The sequence below is a fragment of the Lissotriton helveticus genome, chromosome 12, assembly GCF_964261635.1.
Source record: "Lissotriton helveticus chromosome 12, aLisHel1.1, whole genome shotgun sequence".
Classification (NCBI taxonomy): Eukaryota; Metazoa; Chordata; class Amphibia; order Caudata; family Salamandridae; genus Lissotriton; species Lissotriton helveticus.
In genome coordinates, this window is record NC_136073.1 from 423,390,188 (window position 1) to 423,409,506 (window position 19,319).

The 19,319-nt window shown below is 48.3% G+C and overlaps 1 protein-coding gene across 2 annotated transcripts in view; it reads left to right on the forward strand.

Moving 5' to 3' along the window:
• CHD9 (chromodomain helicase DNA binding protein 9) overlaps positions 1–19,319 on the forward strand; it is a 2,123,706-nt gene that overhangs the window by 1,212,589 nt on the left and 891,798 nt on the right. For both annotated transcript variants that reach the window (XM_078670246.1, XM_078670247.1), the window contains exon 22: positions 17,715–17,825. In XM_078670246.1, coding sequence (XP_078526372.1) covers positions 17,715–17,825 — 111 coding nt within the window. The remainder of the gene's footprint in view (positions 1–17,714; positions 17,826–19,319) is intronic.

The following is a 19,319-nucleotide window of genomic DNA, read 5'->3' on the forward strand; positions in this document are numbered from 1 at the left end:
GGTGGATCTCGATGACTTTGTGGGGGACGTGGCATTATGCTGGCTCAGCAATATACATAGAGAATTTCTTAGTGCTCCACTTGAGATTGATGAGATCAGGGAGGCTATCATGTCCTTGAAGAACGGAAAGGCGCCAGGCCTCGATGCGCGAAGTGGTAATAACATCTCTACTGAAACCTGGTAATCCCCCCCGGGGCCTGTGATTCCTTCCGACCACTGTCACTCATTAACTGTGATAAGAAAATATTAGCAAAGGTGTTGGCCACATGTTTGTCTCTCCTAATGGATAAGATTATACTCCACGACCAGTCTGGATTGGTCCCTGGCAGGGCCACTAATCACAATCTGCGCACTCTGTTCTCTTTAATACAGACCGTGTCACCAGAGTTCCCGGTTGCTGCTGTATTGCTTGATGCCTCTATGGCATTTTACTCTGTAGAGTGGAGTTACCTGTTTGCAGTCCTGCAGAGAATGGGGTTCTCTAAGTTGTTTGTCTCCTGGGTACAACTGCTGTAGCATCAGCCTTCTGCTAGGGTGTTAATAAACTGTCACCTGTCCACATCGCTTTACATACCGCGGGGCACCCGGCAGGGGTGTCCGCTCTCCCCGCTCCTCTTCACCATAGCGATTGAGCCGCTGGCATCTAGATTGTGACAGCTTCATGGGGACAGGGCGTTCCGGTGTTTTCAGCGTCAAATTCTGATTTTATTATACGCTGATGACGTCACACTATATATTAGAGATTCACAACAAAACACTAATCCCTTACTGCGAGAATTCCTGGTGTTTGGCAGGCTTTTGGGTGTCAACATAAATTGGGGGAAATCACAATTTTTTCCGTTTACACCTGCGGTCCCCAGGTTTTCATTGGATTTCCCTCTCGAATGGTTTGATACTGATCTTTGATACTTGGGTATACAAGTGTCTAGGGACAAGGAGGAAACGCTTAGATTAAACTATAGCACTGCGATCACGAAACTGGCAACTAATGTCACACGCTGGATCTCTCTTCCCTTATCGCTGGCAGGAAGAGCCTCTCTCATTAAAATGGTCATCCTCCCTCAATTTTTATATCTATTTCTTAATATTCCCTATTACCGTGGAGCTTTTTTCTTTAAAACTCTACGGACGGAATTGATTTGATTACTATGGGGGGGCAGACAACCACGACTTAAATGATCGATCCTCACACAGCCCTATGATAAGGGTGGATTTGACATTCCCGACTTCGAGACCTATTATATTAGTGCACAGGCTCATTATGCATACCATTGAATGCTGCCTACGCCATACATGCCGCAGCTAGCAGCGGAGGACTGGTTGGCGCGCCCTCTTCCTCTGAGTGGCCTCATACACGGACCTGCTAGTGCCATAGAGACACCACCCACAACGGTAATTTGCACGGTGGATGCATGGAGGAGGATGGCAGGTATCCTGGAGGCTCAGCTGCTATATTCACCGCGGATGCCACTCTCATATCACCCAAAATCGGTAATCCTGCAGGAAACAGGATTTCGAGCCTTGTGCAGGAGAATAAACGTCACCTTTTGGGGCGACTTGTTCCATGAGGGGATATTTCGCTCAATGAAGCAATTATTCCAGGATGTGCGTCCCACGCCCTTGGAGACTTTTCTGTACGTGCGATTGAGGCAAGGGATGAGGGCGGTCATAACGGGCTTCCCTTGTGAACCGGAAATTTTTGACCCATTGCATTTCATGCTTAGCTCATCAGATGGGAAGCACCTAGTGTCTGTTATATACTGTCGTATACGGACACAATGGTGGGGGGTGGAGGGGTCGGCCCGCAGGCACTGGAGTGAAGATTTAGGACAGGATATAACAGAAAGCCAATGGACTTATTGTTGTAGGGTCACAGAACATATCTTGGCTAGTTGTAGATTTAAAGTCATACATTATAAGTTCTTGCAGCGTCTTTATTATACCCTCGCTAAGAAATACAGATTTCAGCTGTCAGATAATGATAGATGTGATAGATGTAAAAGGGCTGGAGCCGGCTTCTTGCACCTAGCGTGGGAATGTCCGACGGTATGGGAATTCTGGACGCAGGTGCACGCGGCCCTTGAGAACATGCTGGATACTACACGAGAGGGATCTGTTGATTATGTTATTGGGATATTCTGCACTCATACCCAAACACTGCAGAAAATGTTTAGGCATTGCATTATTACTGTCCAAACGCAGGCTGGCTTACCGGTGGGGGAGAGGGAGGGCTCCAAAATTTAAGGAATGGCTACAGGATGTTATAAATTGTCAGGAGCAAACTGCTGTTTATGCTGAAACGCAACCGATTGCCTCTAGACCAAGATATGTATGGGGTCCGTTGCACACATTCCTCGCTCGAGGTGCGGAGGGGGGCTCTGAATCACCCTCACAAGATGGTGTTCCAGAGCTGGATGGGGGGGGGACGGTTCAGCATAACCTCCTGCTGGATGTATGTTGATTTTAGCACTGCCACTGTAGTCCCTACATATGGAAGGCTGACATCGTAGAGTACCTTACTGACTACCAACAATGGACTGCTATGTTGGACATTTCTGTTGTGGACTCTCCTCTTCCTCATATCCCTGTGTCTCCATGACAGCATATGTAGTATGGATGTATAGTGTATTGAGCTATATGGATGTCACGCATAAGCAAGGTGGATGAGATATGATACCTGCAATACATCTGAGGAAAAGGTATGGATATGATATCATTGCCTAATGTAACCTATGATGTACATACTACATTGTGAAACTATGTATTACTCCAGTATTGGAACTTTCATAGATTCCCATTGCTTGTATCATTCCCCGTCGTCGGAATGGGAGCCTCGGTAATAATATATATATATATATATATACCTAGGTAAATACACCCTAGTAGGTAAAAAATAGGCCTAGGCCTCATTATATTTTGTAGCCTATAGGTGTCCTTATGTAAAAAGACCCAAACTCACCTTATCAACCAATCAGATAAGCCTCACCCTGTGGAACCTTCCTGAGAAAGCTCAGAACGTCAGATTTTCTACCGCATCGTTGGTGACAGGGAGTCTCCTTAGAGCTCTGCTCGAACTTCTACTTTGAGGTATTATTTAGACTATTTTCTGACAGGATTTGTTCAAAATTTAACAATGGCTGATAAGGAAAAGAAGAGCCTTTTCAAGCCTTGTGCCACTTGTGGCAAAAAACGACTTTATATTGAGGATAAACACAAGGACTGTATATATTGTTTATACCCTGATCATAAAGCAGAAGATTGTAAGATATGCAGGATGATGTCTGTTAAGACCCTTCGTGATCGTGAAGGAAGATTACTTATTTGGCTCAGGAAGTTGGGAAAGAAAGATGTAGTGGTATCAAGTGATGAGGAGGATGCCAGGTCAACGTCTTCTAAAATGTCTCTAAAGAGGGGTAGATCATCTGTGGAGGTATCGTCTGAACCCCCCTCAAAGGCTGTGCGTGGGACCTCTGATAGGTCTGGCAAGCCCGAGCCTGGCGAATCTCCTCACGGAAGTGTAAAGGAGAGGGAAAGGCAAGCACCTCAGGTGCAGAAGGCAAAACTTGATGAGGGCTCGGCCGGGCCTGCACATCAGGAGAACGTTTCTAAGTCCTTCAAGAAGCCAACTGTAGAAGTCTCCACAGTGGTTAAAGAAGGCTCTACGGCCTCTTCAGTGACTTTGTCTCCTCATCCGTCGACGAGTCATCCAGCGACGACGAAGACGACGAAGGCGTCGACGAAGACTGGGGCGACGACAGCGTCGACGACGATAACTACGTCGACGGTTACCACCTCGTCGACGATGACAATCCCGTCGACGATGGCAATCTCGTCGACGACGACAGTCCCGTCGACGATGACGAGCCCGTCGACGGTGACGGTCCCGTCGACTGTGATGATAATCTCGTCGACAGCCCCGTCGACGATGGCAGTACAGCCTAGGGATTCGGTGGACTCATTTGTGACGCCGTCGACGGCAGGTGCAAGGGAAAGCTCCAGGAAAAGGAGGATAACTCCGGATATGACTTCACCTAGAAAGGTGGATTCATTACCCCCAGCCCTATTATTGGACGAAGAGGACTACTCAGAGGAGGAGAATGAGATGTATGGAGATGCATATAGTCCATCACAGTTGAATCTTAAATACCATGATTCTGACCATGATGATGGTTATTATTATCGGCAAGAACAGCTACAGCAAGATCAAGTCGCATACCAGGAAGCCTAGGGACAGCAGGGCAGGGTTACTATGCCTATGAGTCTGCTGACAGACTTAAGAGCTATGCTGGAAGAATATAGAAGCAGACAAGGGTCGCGGCCAGTGGAAAGTCAGGTTCAAGTTCAGCCACAGGTGGTGGCGACTCAGTCTGTGCCTCCGTCACATGTGGATGAAGCGAGGGAATATCCTAGTCATACACCACACCGGGATGACACCTCGGATGAGGATGGAGCAGGCGACAACCAGGATCAGAACCTGGATAGTGAATGGAACCAGTATATTATTCCGGATCCGGCTTCTCCGGTGCCTGACCCGATAGATTCACCTCCGGCGGAGGTGGGTGGTTTCTTCAGCTTAATGGAGAGAGCCACGGCACGCTTTAAACTAGCCATGCCTTCAACGTCTACGGATTGTTTTTTATATGATTTTAAAGAGGCTTACCGTAAGGCAGTGCGTTCGATTCCCACTGTAGAACATATATGGGAAGAGGGAAAGAAGGTGATGCAGGCCCAGGCGACGGTCATTCTAACCTTATCACGCCTAGAGAAGAAGTATAAAGCTCCTGATGACAGTCCCGCCTGCTTGATTGGACAACCTCGTCCAGACTCAGTCATATCACAGGCAGCACAGAAAAAATTGCGAAATCCTTCAGCCACCCTCACAACTCCACCAGACAAGGAGGGTAGAAGGTTAGACAACGCTGGGAAGCGTTTTTCATCAATCGCTAGCTTGCTGGTCCGGGCGGCCAATGCCCTGGCGATTCTAGCAAGGTACTACCGTCAGATGTGGAGTGATATTGCAGCCTATGTAAACTTACTGGCGGATGACCCTAAGGCTGAAGCACAAAAACTTCTGGAAGAGGGGCAACGTTCTTCTTCAGAAATGATTGACTGTGCGATGGACATCGCAACCACTTCTTTCCGTGCTCTGGGTAGCGCGGCTGTTCTTAGACGGCAGGGTTGGCTACGAGCTACTTACTTCCGACCAGAAGTTCAACATAAGATTCTAGACTTCCCCTTTGATGGGGACATGTTATTTGGAAAACATATCGATGACACACTGCAAGGAATAAAAAAGGACACAGAGACGGCTAGGGCTCTTGGTACCTTACAATATAGGAAATTACCGTTCCGTGGGGCAAGAGGAAGAGGCTTCACTTCGACAAGAGGTGGTTATCAACAGCAACGGTACTCGCAGCAGTCGCAGTCGTACAGGCCTCAGTACGGCAATCAGTATTATCAGCGGCAGTCACAATCTCAGTCGTTCTCTCGTCAGAACTCTCGTGGACGTCAAGGGCGTCAAAGCAAGTACGCTGGCAAGCGTCAATAGCGGCCTCCTGACTCTGCCAACTGTTCCTCCGCTCCATGGTTCCCCAGTGGGCGGCAGGATAACTCAACATCTGAGCAGCTGGGAGGAAATAACATCGGATCAGTGGGTATTGAACATCATCCGACATGGGCATACGTTAGGATTCCAGGAATTTCCACCTACAAGAGCTCCCCACGCCACTACTTCAAAACATCTAAACCTTCTGCAATTGGAAGTTCAACAAATGCTTCGGAAAGGGGCGATCCAACGTGTTCCCCTATCGCAAAGAGGAGAAGGTTTTCATTCAAGATTTTTTCTGATCCGCAAAACAAAGGAAAAGTGGCGTCTGATCCTGGATTTGAGGGAGCTCAACACCTATCTCCTAAAACTGTCGTTTCAGATGATTTCGCTCCAGGACATATTGCGCCTCTTAAATCCAGGCGACTTCATGGCTACGCTAGACCTGGAAGATGCCTATTTTCATATCCCAATCCACCCAGCTCACAGACGTTTCCTTCGCTTCACAGTAGGCAAGAGTCACTTCCAGTTTATGGTGCTCCCATTTGGATTAAAGTCCGCTCCCTGGATATTCACAAAGGTGCTGGTCCCGGTTGCAGCGTTTCTGAGAAGACCGCCGCTGGAAGTATTCCCGTACTTAGACGACTGGCTGCTGAAGGTACCCAGTTTCCAAGCGGCAACAGAGGCGGTCGAAACATGTTTAAGTCTCTTCATTCGGCTGGGTTTACAACTCAACAGAGAAAAATTGGTTCTTCAACCGGCGGGTACGGTGAAGTTCCTGGGAGCAATACTCGATACTCAGGTGTGCAAGGCCTTCCCTTCGGAAGAGAGACAAATGAAACTCATGTCTTCAGCCGCTCGATTGCAAGGGAGAAGTTGGATGACAGTCAGGATGTACAAATCGCTTCTAGGGTCGATTTCATCCTGTATTCAATTGATTCCGCACTGCAGGCTGCGAATGCGCCCCTTGCAAGAGGAACTAGACCTTCAGTGGAAGCAGGTGGAAGGGTCTTTCAACAACAGGGTAACTGTCACTCAGAAGATGAAACAGACGGTTTCATGGTGGATGAAAAAAAATCTCACCTCTCGGTGGGTCTCACTTTCAGAGCGGCGCCGGCTCCTCGCGTCATTACAACAGACGCCTCCCTTCAGGGTTGGGGAGCGGTCATGCAAGATCTCCAAGTCAGTGGACACTGGACGCCAAAAGAACGTCGCTTGCATATCGATGTTCTGGAGCTACGAGCTATTCGGTTTGCAATGTTGGCTTTCCTTCCAAAGATTTCAAATTCTGCCATCCTAGTGCGTACGGACAACACCACCGCAATGCATTACGTCAACAAGCAGGGAGGCACAAGATCGCCACTGCTTTCTAAGGAAGCCCAGCTGTTATCGGAATGGGCGATCTCACAGAACATCATGCTTGTGGCGGAACACCTTCCAGGAGTATGCAACACGAAAGCGGATACGTTAAGCCGCCTGAGGGCAGTCTCACGCGAGTGGGAATTGGACAATGCAGTGGTCAAGGATATCTTCTCCCGCTGGGGGACCCCAGCGATCGACCTGTTTGCTACTCCAATGAACAAGAAATGCCGGTGTTACGCAAGCAGGGAACACCATCGAGGATCGCTGGGGAATGCCCTTTTGATGTCTGGTCCGGCGCATTTGTTTACGCCTTTCCACCATTTCCCCTGATTCCTCGAGTCCTCAAGAAGCTCAAGATGAACAAGTGCAGGATGATACTGATAGCGCCCGCCTGGGCTCGCCAGTTCTGGTTCACGGAGTTGCTTCTTCTGTCAGAGGAACAGCCCATTCATCTTCACTCCAACCAGACGCTTCTATCAATGTCCAACGGCCTGGTTCTCCACCCGAACCCGAGCTCGCTTCAATTGACAGCATGGCTCCTGAACACAGAGAGTTTAAGGATCTAGACATTCCGGAGGAATGCAGGAACATCTTGGGACAAGCACGTGCTCCTAGCACTAATAAAACATATAGAGCGAAATGGAAAAGGTTTTATTTATGGTGCCAGAGAGAAGGAGTGCATCCATTCTCATCAGCTCCGCATCAACTCTTGCCATACATTCTTTCTTTGGCAAAGGCAGGTCTGGCTCATGCTTCCATCAAGGTCCACTTGGGGGCTATTTCCAGGTATAGAAGAACAAGATCTGGTCCTTCTCTGTTATCAGCAAGAGTGGTAAAGCAGTTCCTGAAGGGACTCTTTAGAGTGTTTCCGCCAGTTCGGCCTCCACCTCCGGTTTGGCATCTGAATGTGGTCCTGGCTCAACTGATGAGATCGCCATTTGAGCCGATACATAAGGCGGACTTGAAGTTCCTGTCATGGAAAGTGGCGCTTCTTCTGGCACTCACCTCGGCAAGGAGAGTGGGAGAACTTCAGGCTTTAACTATCAAGGAACCTTACTTGCAGTTCAAAAATGATACCTTGATCCTCCGAATGAACCCCAAGTTCATTCCGAAGGTACCGACAGACTTTCATCTTAATGAACCGGTGGTTCTGAATTCTTTTTTTCCTCGACCTTCAACCCAGGCTGAGGGGACACTTCATTCTCTGGACGTTCAGAGATGTTTGAAATTCTATCTTCAACGCACAGCTGGATTTCGGAAGACGCCCCAGCTGTTTGTCGCTTTTGGAGCCCCAAGGAAAGGGTTTCCTTTGTCAAAGCAGGGAATTTCCAGATGGATATCGAGTGTGATCCGTTTCTGCCAACAGGCGGCAGGCAAGCCGTTGGAAGGACAGGTGAAGGCGCACTCCACAAGATCGATCTCATCGTCTACAGCACTGTTTGCGGGAGTATCGATAAAGGATATTTGCAGAGAGGCCACCTGGAGCAGTACTCACTCATTCACGAGACACTACTGCCTTGAGGCGGCTGCTAAGGAGGATTCGGCTGTTGGTCAAGCAGTCCTGAGAAATCTCTTCCAGTAAGAGGTGAGCTTTCCTCTCTTCCCTCCTTCCTGTTTTTTCTCACATTTCGTTGATTATGCTATGGTTACTGATTGATGATTATTATGCTGTTATATCATGGGTTGATAATACATTTGTAACTATGAACGAAATGTTTGAGGCATGCTAACTGCTATCTACTCTGATACAAGCAATGGGAATCTATGAAAGTTCCAATACTGGAGTAAGAAACAAGTTACTTACCTGTAACTTTAGTTCTCCAGTATTGGTAACTTTCATAGATTCCCATGCGCCCACCCACCTCCCCTGGGAAAGCTCACTTCTAGTCTAGGTGGCTCTGTGGCAAGGCAACGGCTACAAAAATCTGACGTTCTGAGCTTTCTCAGGAAGGTTCCACAGGGTGAGGCTTATCTGATTGGTTGATAAGGTGAGTTTGGGTCTTTTTACATAAGGACACCCATAGGCTACAAAATATAATGAGGCCTAGGCCTATTTTTTACTTTTTTGTACCTAATAGGGTGTATTTACCTAGGTATATATATATATATATATGTTATTACCGAGGCTCCCATTCCGACGACGGGGAATGATGCAAGCAATGGGAATCTATGAAAGTTACCAATACTGGATAACTAAAGTTACAGGTAAGTAACTTGTTTCTTACTGTCTGTGTCAAAAAATCTTATAAATACATTTTTTTTAAAAAGGCCTTATTCCTATTCTAGATCTGCGAGCCCTCAACTACTTCCTCAAAAAGAAATAGTTCAAAATGTCACTCTCGTTCAGGTCTTGTGTGCCTTAGATCCCGGAGAGTGGATGGCAGCATCAGACTTACAGGACGCCTATTTTTACATTACCGCCCTGCCTGTCCATTGGCATGAGTATTTTCAATTCACCATGCTCCCTTTTGGCCTTACCAGCGCACCTTGGGTGTTCACCAAGGTGATGGTCGCAGCTCTTCTGTGCAGATCAGGATGCCAGTCTACCCCCATTTTGACGACCGGCTGTTGAAAGCAAGCTTGCCCCAGACTGTCCTCTCCCACCTTCAGACTATGCAGAATTTCCTGCTTTCACAGGGTGTTTCACTATTAATGTGCCAAAGCCACACCTTACTCCCTCTCAGGGGTTTTTCATTTGACCTGTTTTAGACAGAGTGCTTTTTCAGGCCTATCCTCCTGAGCGGCAAGACCAGGATATTCAGGCTATGATACAGATGTTTCGGACTCTATCCTGGATGTCCGTGAAACTGACTCTGAGGCTGCTGGGCCACATGGCCTACTGCATCCTGCTAGTGACACATGCCAGATGGCATATGCAGGCTGTTGGACTTGGCCCTTCTGGCAGGTTCACCCCTGAACTTTTTGCATTTTAATGTTACATCATTATAGTGATTTCTGGTCTTTGCGCTTTTTAGCACTGTGGCGCAGTGTAAAATGCGTGCGCTCTCTGAGTGCGTGTGTGAGATTGGCCTGCCCTCCCATTGTAATGCATGGGGGATATGTGTGTCCATGGTAGTTCCTGAGGGTGAGTGTTTGATTTGCTCAAACGCTCCGTCCATCATCCCCTTTTGTATCGCTTTGTTCGCCCTAAGTTGGCAGGGTATGCTCAGACGTGAGTCCCTTGCTCACTTGGCCACTGGATTCAAGATAGCCTGGCTGATGAGGATTATGAATCCGAAACCGGTCCCAGGATGCTTGTTTCCGGTCCAGGGAAGACCTGGCTTGGCAGTTCGGGCTGGACTGTTCCCATGAGGCACGAGGTCAGACTGATTTGCATATGTCCATGTCTGAACTGGGGTGGCTGAGTGAGCTTAAGAATGGTGATGGATTAAACCCAGATCAGTTGACTTGGGGCGAGTGTTTGATTTGCTCAAACACTCCATCCATCATCCCCTTTTGTATCGCTTTGTTCGCCCTAAGTTGGCAGGGTATGCTCAGACGTGAGTCCCTTGCTCACTTGGCCACTGGATTCAAGATAGCCTGGCTGAGGATTATGAATCCGAAACCGGTCCCAGGATGCTTGTTTCCGGTCCAGGGAAAACATGGCTTGGCAGTTTGGGCTGGACTGTTCCCATGAGGCACAGGGTCAGACTGATTTGCATATGGCCATGTCTGAACTGGGGTGGCTGAGTGAGCTAAAGAATGGTGATGGATTAAACCCAGATCAGTTGACTGGGGGTGAGTGTTTGATTTGCTCAAACGCTCCGTCCATCATCCCCTTTTGTATCACTTCTAGAAGTTGGCATGTCTGTGCAGTTAATGTGATTTGCCTGTCTGGCTTGTGATTGGCTGGAGCTGGCTGGTGTGCCTGGCTCTAGGAGTCAGGATGGGTCTGCCCCGGTGGTGAATGGGAGATCTGCATGTTGATGGCAGGGAGGAGCTGCACCTGGGACCTGAATAGGGCTGGGCTTTCCTTCCACAATGCTGGCTCCGCCCCCTGTGGTGCGACTGATGACCCTAGCCTGTCCTCTGAATGGGGAGGGGGGCTGAGCACAACAGAGTGCTCCAAAACCAGCTGCGTCTGGTTTTCCCTTAACCCTGCACCCTAGAGACAAAGGGATTTGGTGTATAAAAAGAGGCTGGGACCTCATGTTAAATGTTCTTGTGTTCCTACTTGAATCTACGAGGGGCGTGCTGCTTACTGGGGCCCAGGGGAAGGCTTGCCTCCCTGGGCCCTGCCCAGCCCCTGGATTGCTGATGGACTTTGTTGCTGGGACCCTTCTGCCTGGCTTCTACTTCAGGACCTTGTAAAGACTTTGGTTTTATTTCCTTATCCTTGGAGGCTTTATGCTAACTGAATGCCCCTGGGAGCGCTGTGCTCCTTTTCCTGAGGCCCTTTAAGAGGGAATCCCCTGGGGAGGGATTCCCCTGTGACTCCTGCCTGGCGGGCGCCCATCCCGCTTATTGATATATTTTGCTGGCAGGAGCCTACCCTGCATAATGCCCGCATTTGTATTTTTTAAATTCGGGTGCCTACCCCGATTATGCCCGCATTTATATTTTTATTTACGGTGCCACCCCGTTTCTGGGAGCCTTAGCAGGTGCCCACCCCGCTTCTACGTTTATTTCGTTCCTCGAAGGTGCCTATCCCTCAGTTGTGTGCCGCCGAAAAAGCCCCCCGTAGACCGCCGCGGCCGCCCCGGAAGTCAGGCAAGATCGCCTGTGAATGGGGCGCGGGCGCGGCAGGTCCTGAAAAGGAAGCCGGCGAAGGGGAGGCCTCCCGCGACCCGGGGCTCCGGTGAATGGAGGAAAGCCCCGGGCTGCCAGGAAAGAACCGCCGAAATGCTGCGGGGCTCCCATGACCCGGAGGGAGCCCCGGAAGAGGAGTTTGGTCCGGAGCCTTTCATCTCCCCACTGAGTCCCAGTCCCAAGATGGGGGACCGGGTAAAGATGAGAGCAGGCGGGGATCCCATGAAGTGAGAGAGAGCCCCGCTCGCTGCTGAAGATGTCCGCCGAGGCCCCCGTGAGCGAGGGAGAGCCCCGGCAGACTGCCCCCAGAAGACCTACAAAAGTTGTTACTAGAGCCCACGAGGCTCCCTGGGGGCATGTTTATTTTAGAGCCGTGTTGGGCCCAATGTCCACATGATTGTTTCCTGAAGCCCGAGGGCTCCAAAGAGGGCCCCAGTTATTTCTAGAGCCTAAAGGGCTCCAATCTTTTGGGGGCACAGTTGTTTGAGAGCCTAGAAGGCTCCCCTGTGCGCAATATGTAGCTTCAGAGTTCTGTGTGGCTCCAACGTTTTGGCGCAATGTTCTGAAGGGCTAGTGAGAGCCCCTTTCGCAGTTTTGAGTTCCCAGCTGCCCAGCAAGTAGTGGACAGCTGCACCGTTTAGGTTTTCCTTCCTAAGGACCTGTCTCTGGACTCAGGAGTGAGTTGCACTCCTTCATCCCTACCTTGGCCTTCCCCAGCTGCGCAGCACTTAGTGCCAGCTGCAGCGTTTAGGCCCTGTTCTTGTCCTCAGCTGCCCAGCAAGTAGTGGGCAGCTGCTACATTTAGGTTTTGACGCAGTGGCGCAACCTGGACCCTAATGTGATTTATGTGCTATGCTTATTTATGTGCTGAGGCTTTTGGGTGTTAGGAAATGTACTGTGTGTAGTATGTTTTGCGCACCCTGTCTTGATGCCTCTAGATATGGTTCATGCCTAGGAGGTTGTTTTACCTAGTATAGTTATGCTAGTGAGTTCATGGGTCCCTGCGTGATATATGCCTAAGGTGTTTAGGATTGCGTAGGGTGTATTTACCTTTTAACAGTGGTTACTGGTTGTGTGCTACATTTGCTATTTGGCGCTACAATTATTCTATGTTATAAGTGCTAGTTCTACCAAGTGCTTATTCCTGACAGGGGTCCATGTGGCCCTGTCCTATGTACATAATCCCCTGTAATTTCCGCCCGTGCCAGTGGCACAGTGTAAATTATGTATTTATTGTCTAATGTGTTTGGTATAATACAAAGGCTATTTTTATATATAACCTTGTGTGGAGTTTCCTTTGTGGTGGGCCTTGGGTGTTGTTGCTAGGTGCGCGCGCAAACGCTTTACAACTTGCCTCCGGGATAGGCCTGACTGCTCGTGCCAAGCTACCAAGGGGGTGAGCAGGGGTTATCTTTGGCGGGTGACTTCCTTGCCCTGACTAGAGTGGTGGTTTCTGCCTGGCTTTGGCGCAAGCCTTAGCCAACCAGAAATCCTCATTTCTAACACAGGGTCAGCAATTGTTACTGACTTTCACTGGGCCCAGCATCAGGGGAATCTCTCTGACATGGTCCAGATCTCGGAGGGAACTGCACAGGATCTGCAGTGTTGGCTGACCAACTGTGATTGGATCAGAGGCAGAACCCTCTCACTTCCCTTTCCAGATCACACAGTATTAACAGATGCGTTCCTTCTGGGATGGGGCGTACATCTGAGAGCGGTGGAGATCAGAGGACTTTGGTCTCCAGCGGAATCCAGACTTCACACCAACTTGCTGGAGCACCGAGCGATCCGCTTGGCATTGAAAGCTTTTCTCCCTTCCGTCAAGGGAAAGCTGGGTCATTTGGTCACAGACAACACCACCGCTATGTGGTACTGTAACAAACCGGGAGAGGTGGAGTCCTTGGGACTTTTTCAAGAGGCCCTCCGTCTCTGGACATGACTGGAACAGCAGTGCATATCCCTTGTGGTCCAACACCTGGCAGGTTTTCTCATGTCGCTAGGGTGGACGAACTCAGCCATCAATGCCTAGCGGATTACGAATGGCATCTCCACCTGAAGGTGGCGCAAGGTCTCTTTCAGAAGTAGGGAGAGCCTTAGTTATATATATTCACCTCGGCCGAGAGCATGTAATGTTAGCAGTTTTGTGTCCTGGAATTTTCAGGGCGACACTTACTCTGCAATGCTTTTTTGTCTCAATGGAGGTCAGGCCTCCTGTATGTCTTTCCACCAATACAACTTCTGTCCCGAGCTCTGACACAGATCAGGAGAGACCGGGCCTAAGTCATTCTTGTGGCTCCGGACTGGGCAGGGAGAGTCTGGTATCCCAATTGTAGGAAGCTGGCTCTCTATATACTATTGGAGGCATTGGGTGCAAAGGTGGAAAAAGGGTCAGGTTCTACGGTTCTTCCAGTCACAGAGCTCTTCCTTTGAAGATGGTTGATTAGTGAACAGGTCCGCTGTTCTTGGGAGTCTTGATCTTTGTCGAAGGCAGGCAGTCCTCCCAAGGCTTTGGAGGTTTTTGGGCTGCAGGGCAAGTCGTCCTTTGGTGCAGAACCATCAAGGGCTGCAGACAGGCCGGTAGGGCTGGTGTCAAGCCAGTTTGTGTCTGCAGTCTTCTCTGCTGGTGCGGCTCGGTAGTGTCTGACTCTTCTTAGATCTTCAGGAACTGAAGGTCGGGGGATGCCACCTAAATACTAGAATCTGAAAGAGACAATTGGTTATAGATTCCTTACCTTAAAATTACCCCCAGGCGTCAGACTGGATCCAGAGAATCTTTCATCAGCAGTACCCCTGCGCGTCGAAAGGTGGCGTTGGTCGGCTCCGCATTCGTAGTTGGCGTCATGGTTGCCAGAATAACGTTGCGGTAGCTACTTAGATGCCGCATTTGCGCGCTGACGTCAGTTACTTCTTTTTCCGCGCCAGCCAGCGATGATCTGGAAAGAGCGGTACCTCCAGTCACTTTTTGACTGACTATTTGCCGACTTTTGTCTACATCGTTTTTGAGTCTTTGACACCTGGTTCAAGGCTTGCGGTTCCTGACGACGATTTATGTCGGTGACGGATCCGCACCGCATGTGCCTGTTTTGTTTGGACCACAACTCAAAATCGTGTTCCGACTGCCGTACCATGAATCCGAAGTCTTTGCGGGAGCAATCCCAAAACCTTCTTGTGGCCCAGCAGTCTGCTCCGCGCCGCTCGAGGTCGGTCGTTTGTGAGGTCGAGGGACCGGTCGTGGAGCCACCACCACCACCACCAATCTTCTTCCAAGTCTCCGCATTCCTCCGGTAAGTCGAAGCGCCAGAAGAAGACAAAGAAGCATTGCGCTCTTCGACTTCTCCCCATCCGTCGGTTGACGCGATGAGGGATACGGGTGGTGCCCCTCCTGAAGGCTTCGCGTGCGTAGCTCGCTGGGTCGACTCTGAGTTTCCCTCCCTTCCTGGGAACCAGTGCGACCCTTGCCCAGCTTTGGAGTTTCTATGAAGCGATGCATGCCATCTTTGGGCAGCTCGACTCCGCCGGTGCGCCTTTGGGCCCTGCGGACTCGGCTGGGGGCCCTGGGCCTTCGACGCTGGCAACTTCGGCCCTGGCACCACAAGGTCCCCTTGGACCCAGGCCTGGATCCAGGTTGTGCCGGTCGACCTGACTACACCTCCCCAGGCACCTACTCCACCGGCACCACGTCCGATGCCTGTTGTGTCCCCAGCCTGCGTCGACCGCGGGCTCCACTCTGTTGTGGACACAGAGCCGGACGGGTACTTTTGTGCCCTTGTTCAACCCTGGTTCTTTTAGGCCAGATTGGCAACCAGAGGAGGGTGCGGCAGACTAGGAGGGGTCTGGAGACCCTTTAACTGACCACTTAGTGTATGATCCGGACTGGCGAGAGGAGTTAGGGAATTTCAGTGGATTGGATACTTATCCAGATCTTGGCATGTTGTCTCATCCTACGTGGCTACGGAGGAGGGAGCGTCTTAAACAGTGGTGTTGCGTAGGGTGGCCGAGTCTCTCAAGCTCAAGCTACCTACGGTGGCAGTCAGGACTAACCTCCTGACAGAGGTGCTTCAACCGGCTGAGAGCTCTTCGGAATTCCTGCTGCTGTTCAATGAAGCCCTCGCTGTCATCCTTTTGGGCACCTGGTTCAGGCCCAAACACAGGGGCTCCTGTGGATAGGATGATAGCCCGATGCCACCTCCCGGCTCCGGGCGACCCCACTTTACTCTCCCAACACCCTTCGCCTGCTACTCAAGTTCCATTGTAACATTGCGAGGTACTTAATTTTTATTTACCTTTTGAGGAAGCATGTGACTTAGTTATCACACGGGTGACCCTTCAATATGATGATTCTGGACTCTTATGTGTGGATGCATTATGGGAGTTGTAGTGGCAATCTATACGTTGGTATATGGATTTTATCTATGTGCACCTTTAGCATGCTTCACTTTGTAGACACCGTTCGTTTCCTTTTTCACCTTTCACTTTGTATCTCGCTAATTCTTCTTTCACATATCTTATTCATTTTTTTTATTCCGGAGCATGCAAACCCTGAGGAGATAGGTGATGGTTATATTGTACGAAATATGTATCAGACTGAGTCAATTTTGATTATCGTATATTTTTGTTGTAGATTCTTTCTGAACCAATCCGAAGGATCTGAATATTTCTAGTTTTGTTTGTTATAAACCCCTGAAGAAGGGTTCATGGTGAACCCGAAATGCATTGGGTTGTTTCGAGTTTTTTCATTTTGATTACTTACTTTCTTATTTGCATAATTGCATGAAACTTGTGCAATAATTCACTTAAATGCTTTGCATATTTATATGTTTTTTGGAGCCCAAGACGACTTTGAATATCGATTGAAAATATATGTGATGAAGCATAATAAATGTTTTTCTGAACTTGTGTTTACAATATAAGCAATACATACAGGCATGATTGCCTTAGAGCTGTGCATTGCATAGTCCTTGTCTTCCTGACTGGTGGCAGATGTGAGCACCACGACCTAGGAAAGTCATTGTTCTCACCCTTCGAGTCCTCAGGCACTATCCTCCTAAGGTCAGAACACTGTGTGGTGGTAGCAGGCTGTCTCAGGCCATTCGGTGACATCACTAATGATTGGTAGGTTTCAGGGGACCCCTTTAAGGGGCACTTTTTAATAAATCAGCCACTGGAATCAGTGCAGGTAAATTATTCGGAGATGTTTAGTACAAAACATCCCATATTTCAGTGAAGCCATCATGGAGCTGAGAAACTCGTAATGGCTAGTGTCGTACTTACAATGGCTTGCTGGTCACTTACAATATCCAGGAATCTGAAGGATATTGCAGGTGCATATCTGCTCACGCATATATGCCCTCACAGGAGATATAGTGCACCTTACCTTAGGGCTATGGCTTGCTAGAGGGGTGTCTTACCTAGATCTCATGCAGTGGCTATGATCATGGCAAATAGGCTTGTGTGCCATTTAGATTCTTCAGTTTTGTCTGCGCCTTGTGCTTGGTGAAGGGCCCCTTAGGATGGCACAATTCATGATGCAGCCCTTAGGGCCCTCCTTTACCCACAAGGCCCTTGGTACCAGGGTTACATTTTACTAGGGGCTTATATGTGAGCTAAACTGTTGCCAGTTGTGGAAAACAAAAGATACAGATTTAGGGAACAAGATCTAGCCCAGGCGACCTGGTTGGCAGGAACTACGTGCACTTCCAGTCGAAACTACATCATTTTCCATACAGATGGGGCTAACCGTGTTCAATCCACAAGAGGTACTTTCCTGCATTACTCCCCCACTCACCAACGAAAGAGGATGAGACTAACCTTCCTGTAGACAGAGAGTCTAGTAAGGCAATGCATTTCTAATATACATTGCATTCTAGATTAACTTTGTGTGTGGATGGCCTATAGAAGTAGTTAAACATTTTTATTTTTTTGTTATTGTACCTTCCAGATCCTCTAGGAGACCTGCACTGTAACTCTTAAGTAAATAGTGCATCATTATGTTGCTTTATATTTTTTATGTGTTGACTGGTGATTTTTATGGTAATTTTACTTTAAATATTTTCTGCAGGCTAGTTTTGTTGCTTCCGGAAATCGAACAGATATTTCTTTAGATGATCCCAACTTCTGGCAGAAATGGGCTAAGAAAGCAGAAATTGATTTTGATGCTATTCATGGCAGGGTAAGTGTATTCCACAAGCTAAAAACAAACATCATTCTACATGTCTTCTATGCTATTGCTGGCTGGAGTTGCAGAGTGGTAGATTTTCTTGTGAATGGCATTTGGGACATTGTTTGGAGTGAGTTGTTTTGCATGTATGGGGTGATGAGACTAAATCTCATTCCTAATTCAAGATATGTTCATAATCAGCATTGGTGTCCTTCTCAAATCTTGACTTGTGCCAAAGGTAGCTTCTTAGATGGTTTAGTAAAGCTTCTTGAACAGCCCTTTTGAACCCACGGCTTACAGCAATATTTCTGTTGCTTTGTTCCTATTTTTGTTCATCTCTCTACACTATTTCAGGTATTTTATCATATTGTTCTTTTGTGTGCAGGGCATACTGAGTCATTTCTCAACAATGTATGTGGGAGTGAAAGTTAAAACATGGTAATTGGTGGATCATGATGAGTTTGGTGTATCATGCTTTAAAAAGACGGAGTACTGTACATTTTTACCACTGAAATTGAGCTTAATGCAAATTGGGTATAGCCCACACTGCAGATTATTTTTTAACCAATCTATCTGATAGTTCTGATTCTATAGAAAATATTTTTTTAAAGAATGTTAGTTTTATCATTTTATGAATAGGCATTGCAGATAGTGCATAACATGGGTGCTTCTATTAAAGAAAGCCCTACATATTGTAAGAAGAACTGGATCCATGTCAGAATTTCAGGATTTCTACATTGTGTAAACTTCCATCCAGTGAGTATACTACAATGCATGTGTATGGTCTGAGGTTAGCCTCTAAATCTGATAGGGATTTGACCTATAGATTTGCCTTTTGTAATGTTATACTACACATAAATATGGAGTTGAATTGTCATTCTGCCAATCCTCAAATACCTACTGGATCTTTGCTTGCTGTTGTATAATTTAGATATCTCTTTTAACATTCATACTAGTTGAAAACCTTAATTCAAAATAGTTTTTTTGTATAGTTTCCATAACAGTAAGATTAAATAATTAATATTATTTCCATGTCTTTGACTTCATTTGTACTTGAGAGATGTTTTTTTCACGGACCTCTACCATGTTTCGACTTTAAGCCACTGGGTCTGGTTTGGGAAGAGAGCGTTCACTATTTTTCATCACAACCACCATGATTTTAAACTATTTGTCAAACGGAACACATGCTTCTTGGTGAAAACATCATAACATCTGCCCTTTGACACAACATTGGGACATTATTTACAAAACGCCGAGCCCCTCCAGGGCACCACCCACGCCACTGAGGATCCTTGCTTCCAGCCTGCTACAGCCGTCACAGCCGTCACAGCCGTCACGCCTCGCCGGTCCCGCTTCGCGGGTCCCGCTTCGCGGCTAGTAGCGGCCTCTAAGTCTGAGAAGGGGGGCTTACCTGCACTGACCGGCAGGGCTGCGAGCGATAGCGGCGGACTCCGTGGACCAGGAGTCCCCGCGCGCCCTCGTCCAGCTGGGCTGCTCTCCCTGCCG